Source organism: Pyrgilauda ruficollis, unplaced genomic scaffold (genome assembly GCF_017590135.1).
Source record: "Pyrgilauda ruficollis isolate IOZ18807 unplaced genomic scaffold, ASM1759013v1 scaffold1214, whole genome shotgun sequence".
Lineage (NCBI taxonomy): Eukaryota > Metazoa > Chordata > Aves > Passeriformes > Passeridae > Pyrgilauda > Pyrgilauda ruficollis.
Genome location: NW_024510478.1, coordinates 1 through 5450, shown reverse-complemented (window position 1 = coordinate 5450; position 5450 = coordinate 1). Strand labels below are relative to the sequence as shown.

At 54.6% G+C, this 5450-nt stretch overlaps 1 protein-coding gene across 1 annotated transcript; it reads right to left on the bottom strand.

The window, feature by feature from the left end:
- Positions 1-1543: 1543 nt before the first annotated feature.
- Positions 1544-4190, bottom strand: LOC121365806 (protocadherin beta-15-like). The gene has a single exon (XM_041490268.1). It carries the CDS (start codon positions 3983-3985, stop codon positions 1544-1546), a length of 2442 nt encoding a protein of 813 aa, XP_041346202.1. The 5' UTR covers positions 3986-4190.
- Positions 4191-5450: the final 1260 nt, after the last annotated feature.

The following is a 5450-nucleotide window of genomic DNA, read 5'->3' as shown; positions in this document are numbered from 1 at the left end:
TGCATTCTTAAAGCCTATTAGAAATGATTGTGACAGAGCTGAAATACACTATTGTCTGAAGGAATGAATCTGAGTGCCTTTTTTACCTTATTTCTGTTTTTGGAGGGGAAGACAAATTTGACTCTGACTTAGAATTTGCAGGATACTAACCATGCCAATTTGGAACAAATTTACTCTTGAGGAACCATTGCCACATGCTGTGGCCTGGATCCCCTCCTCCCAAGAGCCATGAAGCCTCTGTCTGTGCAGAGCCAGCTAGTCAAAGGAGGGAGCGTTGAACTGTCCTGCAGAGAGAGTCCCAGCATTGCCTGGGGCCATGTCCTCGGTGCTGACAGGGACATGGGGAAATCCTGTTCATCATCCGAGCCCTGGCCCAGCCCAAAGACAACGTGGAGTCCAGGAGGACAGAGCCCCATGCCTCAGCAGAAGAAACACAGCAGAGACTGGGAGATGGTTACAGCAGGGGCATGCCTATTAACACTCTCCCGGCTGCATCTCCACGTTCAGGGACTCTACCCACCCAACCCTGCTTCAGACAAGGGACACAGCGGGAAAGCAACTCGCAGAATTTTGAAATGCCTTGACAAGGTTGTCCCAGAAAGAACATATTACAAGGACTTTTGTCTCCACTAAAGGAGTCAGGGTGGTCTCTTTATTTCAGTCAAACACAAATTTTCAGATCCTAATCCCAGAATTAAAACAATTTACAACATTAAACTGTATCACTTCAGCACATCAAAATGTGAGAGTGAGGCTTTCTGATTATTTCGTGCATCACAGACATCATTCAAACAACCAGTTATTCTAGATGGGGTGGCAGTCCTTCTCTAGAGGAACAGGCTCAGCACAGTGCTCAGTCCATTTCAGTGGAGAAAGGGCAAACATGGGAATGCAAATGCTTTGAAACAAACACAGAAAATCATGCAGGGACAGCTTTCTAGTCCCATCAAGAAGCCTTGGGATTCAGGAACAACAATGAAAAGACCAATCTCATTGATTATTTTCAATAAATAATTCTTTACTCTTCCTCTCAATAATTAGCTTTTAGTATTTATGGAGTTTTCCTTCAAAGCATTCAAAACCAATGAACATGTTTCTACAATTTTATTCAGGTACAGTCTACCCTAACACCGTTTGTGCTCCTCTATCTCCAAGGCAATCCTGAGATGACAGAACACCCAAGCCCCTCTTCCAAGCCAAGGGAAGATTTTGTTGTGCATTTTGCAGCTCTCCTCTGAGCCAGATTAGGATGATGAGGCTGCTGTTGCCAAAAGATCCAAATCACCTCCTTCCCTGCTGAGCTGGCATTGCCTGTGCTGCAATGGCTGGGTGGGAGCAGCCCCCTGCTTCACCAGGCAGTAATTCTGAAGCATCTGCAGAAATTCACTGTCTGCACACAGAGCTCACATCTCAAAAAGGACATCCAGATCCCAGGGAAGGAAAGCCCTAGTGCACACATAACATTGTGACTCACTACTCACAACTCCCTTACTTTCCTGAAGCTCAAAAAGGGCCTTTTAGCATTTTAGTGAGGATAAGTTTGCTAGTTAAAGGAAAGAGCGTTGAACTGTCCTGCAGAGAGAGCCCCAGCATTGCCTGGGGCCATGTCCTCGGTGCTGACAGGGACACTGGGGAAATCCTGTTCCTCATCTGGGCCCTGGCCCACGGCGCAGTGCTGAGGGGGCAGGCTGGGCAGGCTGGGCTTGAGGAATTTGAACTCGCTGTTGCCCGAGCCCGTGGTCAGGCTGATCTCGTAGCAATAGGCGCGGGGCAGGGTCCCTGCAGCGGCTGCATCGGCCAGGCCGCTCTGCAAGGTGTCGGCAGCATAAAGCACAGGGCCAGCCTTCAGCTCCTTCCTCCTGCACGCCTTGCGAGCGACCAAGACTGCGGTGGAGATGAGGAAGAGGAGTGAGACAAAGACCAAGGAAATGATCAAGTAGGTGGTCAGGGAGCCGCCCTGATCCTCGGTGGCCGGGCTGCTGTGCGGCAGGCGCACGTCTGAGAAGTCCTTGAGCAGCAGAGCGCTCAGAGCTGCCGTGGCTGACAGCGGGGGCTTGCCGTTGTCTCTGACCAGGACAACGAGCTTCTGCTTCACGCTGTCTCTCTCTGTCACCGGCCTCCTCAGACGCACCTCCCCGCTTTGGAGGCCCACGGAAAACAGCCCTGGGTCGGTGGCCCTCAGCAGCTGGTACGAGAGCCAGGAGTTCTGTCCCGAGTCGGCATCGACGGCCACCACTTTGCTGATGAGGTAGCCCGCCTCGGCCGACACGGGCACCAGCTCACTGGAGGCCGGGCTGCCGTCCTGGGCTGGGTAGAGCACGAGCGGGGCGTTGTCATTCTCGTCCAGCACGACCAGGCGCACAGTGACGTTGGCTCTCAGGGGAGGAGAGCCCGCGTCAGAGGCACTGACCGTCACCTCGGTCTGCCTCAAGTGCTCGTAGTCCAGGGGCCGCAGCACAAACACGTGTCCCTTCTCCGAGTCCACAGAGATGCAGGAGCACCAGGCCCGCCCTGCCCCTTGCTCTGGGGCCAGGGAATAGGTCACCTTGGCATTGAGCCCCACGTCAGCATCTGCAGCGCTCACGGCTCCCACAAACACCGTGGGCACGCTGTTCTCACGCACGTACATGCTGTAGGAGGTCTGGTTGAAGACGGGCGCGTTGTCATTGACATCCGAGATGTCCACGGTGAAGGTCTGCGTGCTGGTGAGAGGAGGCGAGCCCGCATCTGCTGCCGTGACACTGAGGATGTACTGAGGCGTCTCCTCGCGGTCCAGCGCGCTCACTGTCACCAGCTCATAGTAATTCTTATAGGCTGGCCGCAGGGAGAAGGAGAGCTGATCCTCCAGGGCACAGGAGATCTTCCCGTTGGCACCAGAATCCCGGTCCCTGACCATAAACAGGGCAACCACCGTGCCGGGCACTGTGTTCTCGGGGAGGGGACTGCTGAAGGAACTGACCACCAGCTCTGGGGCATTGTCATTCACATCCACCACCTCCACCAACACCTTACAGATTGCTGAGAGCCCTCCACCATCTCTGGCCCTAACAGTCAGCTCGTGAGTGTCAGCTGCCTCAAAGTCCAGAGATTTTGTGAGTTTAATTTCACCACTTATGGGATCAATCACAAACGCTGAGTTGCTCTGATGTACTGCTTCATTGAGTTGATAGGAAATTTCCCCATTAATTCCTGCATCCAGATCAGTTGCCAGCACAGTCAGAACCACAGTACCTTCTGGCATGTTCTCCAGAAGCTTTGCAATATAACGCTCTTGCGTAAATTTGGGAGCATTGTCATTCGCATCTAGAATGATAACAGAGATCTCGATGGTCCCACTTCTAGGAGGAGAGCCCCCATCCACAGCAATAACACTGAAACCCATCTCTGCCTGATCCTCTCTGTCTAGTGGCTTTTCCAAAACAAGTTCTAGATATTTGTCATCCTCAGTACGACTCCCATAGGAGACACTGAAATACTCGTTCTTGGGAGCAATTTTGTACTCCTGAACTGTGTTGCTGCCAATATCGAGGTCGTGAGCAACCTCCAAAGGGAAACGTGAACCCGTGTCGCTTGTCTCTGGGATGTCAAAAGTGACTCGGTCTTCTCGGAAAATAGGTGAATGGTCATTGATGTCCTCCAGAGCCACCTCGACGCGAAAGAACTGCAGGGGGCTGGAGAGCAGCAGCTCGAAGGGGAGCATGCAGGTGGCGGACTGGCCGCACAGCTCCTCCCGGTCCAGCCTCCCCGCCACGACGAGGCGGCCGGAGGCGCGCTCGAAGCGAAAATGCTGCCGGCCGTCCTCCGAGACCAGGCGGGCGCGGCGAGCCGAGAGCTGCGCCGGCGTCAGCCCCGCATCCTCCGCCAGCTTGCCCACCAGGGAGCCGCTTTCCGCCTCCTCGGCTACGGAGTAGCGGATGGGCTCGGCGCGAGCGAGCGGCAGCGACAGGAAAGCAGAGAGACAAAGCACTTGCCTTGCGAGCGCCATGGCGCGGCGGCGGCGGCCGGTGTGGGTCTGCCGGCGGGTGTCCCGGGCGATTCCCCGCGGAAAGCGGCGAAGTGCGGGGCGGGCGCCTTCCCTCGCTCGCTGTCTGAGATTGCGGCCGGCGCTCCGTAACGCAGCCGGGCTGTCCCGGCAGCGGGTGACACGGGGCAGCGGTCGCTGCCGCAGCCGCTGCCACCTCCGCCCGGGTGAGCTGCACCGGTCTAAGCTGAACTGAGCTGGGCCGGGCAGGGCTGGGCTGGGCTGGGCTGGGCTGGGCTGTGCCGCTCCGGGCCGAGCTCGCTCGGGCTGTGCCGCTCCGGGCTCGGCCGCCTCCGCTGCCGCAGCCGCTCGGCGCCGCCTTGGCCGAGGGCACCACCCAGCGGTGCGCGCTGGCACTGCAGCCGCCGCCGCCCGCAGCCCGCGCTGCCGCTCGCCCCGGCCCGCGGTTCCGAACCCACCGAGACACCGGGGCCGGGAACGGAGCGCCGCGGTAACCAGGGCAGCATAAAGACGAGGCTCAGCTCACAACGACCAAGCCGCATTCTACCGCAGTAGAATCAGCACAGGGATAGGACGATGATGAGAGCACTGGCATGCCGATGAACACTCTTATGACTGCATCTCCATGCTCAGGCGCTGAACCCACCCAACACTGCTTCTGTCAAGGGACACAGTGAGAAAAAGACTCGCAGAATCTTGAAATACCTTGAAGCATCTTACCCGGAAAGAAAGTGTCCAAACAACTTCTCTTGTCACGAAAGGAATTAGGGTCTTCTTTTTATTTCAGTCCAACATATTTTTTCAATTGACAAAACACGGAGCTAAAGCAGTTTAAAACATTAATCTCTTTAACTTCTGCAGAAAACTGCATGAGGGAGGCTTTCTGAATATTCCATGCATCACAGACATCGTTCAAACATCCAGTTATTCCAGATGGGGTGGCAGTCCTTCTCTAGAGGAACAGGCTCAGTACAGTGCTCAGTACATTTCAGTGGTTCGAAGGAGAACGGGCAAACGGGAATGCAAATGCTCTGACACAAACACAGAAAATCATGTGCGGACAGATTTCCACCCTCATGAAGCGTTGGGATTCAGGAAGAACAATGAACAGAGCGATCTGAACATCTGTGTTTTAAGTTCTGCTAGACTCTTCCTTCCAATAATTGGCTTTTAATATTTGTGGATTTTTCCTTCAATGCATTCAATGACAATGAACATGTTTCTGTTACATGTTACAGCTCTGTTCAGGTACAGTCTACCCTAACACCTTTTGTGCTGCTGTATTTCCAAGGCAATCCTGAGGTGACAGAACACCCAAGCCCTTCTTGCAAGCCCAAGGAAGATTTTATTTTTTAATTTTGTTGCTGTGCTCTGGCTAGATAAGGAAGATGAGACTGCTGCACTGAAAGGGCCCAAACCCTTCCTTCCCTGCTGAGCTGGTGCTGCCTGTGCTCCAATGGCCGGGTGG

Bases quoted from the DNA above. Each gene is read 5' to 3' on its own strand.
- LOC121365806 (XM_041490268.1), bottom strand. From the start codon at position 3,985: ATGGCGCTCGCAAGGCAAGTGCTTTGTCTCTCTGCTTTCCTGTCGCTG.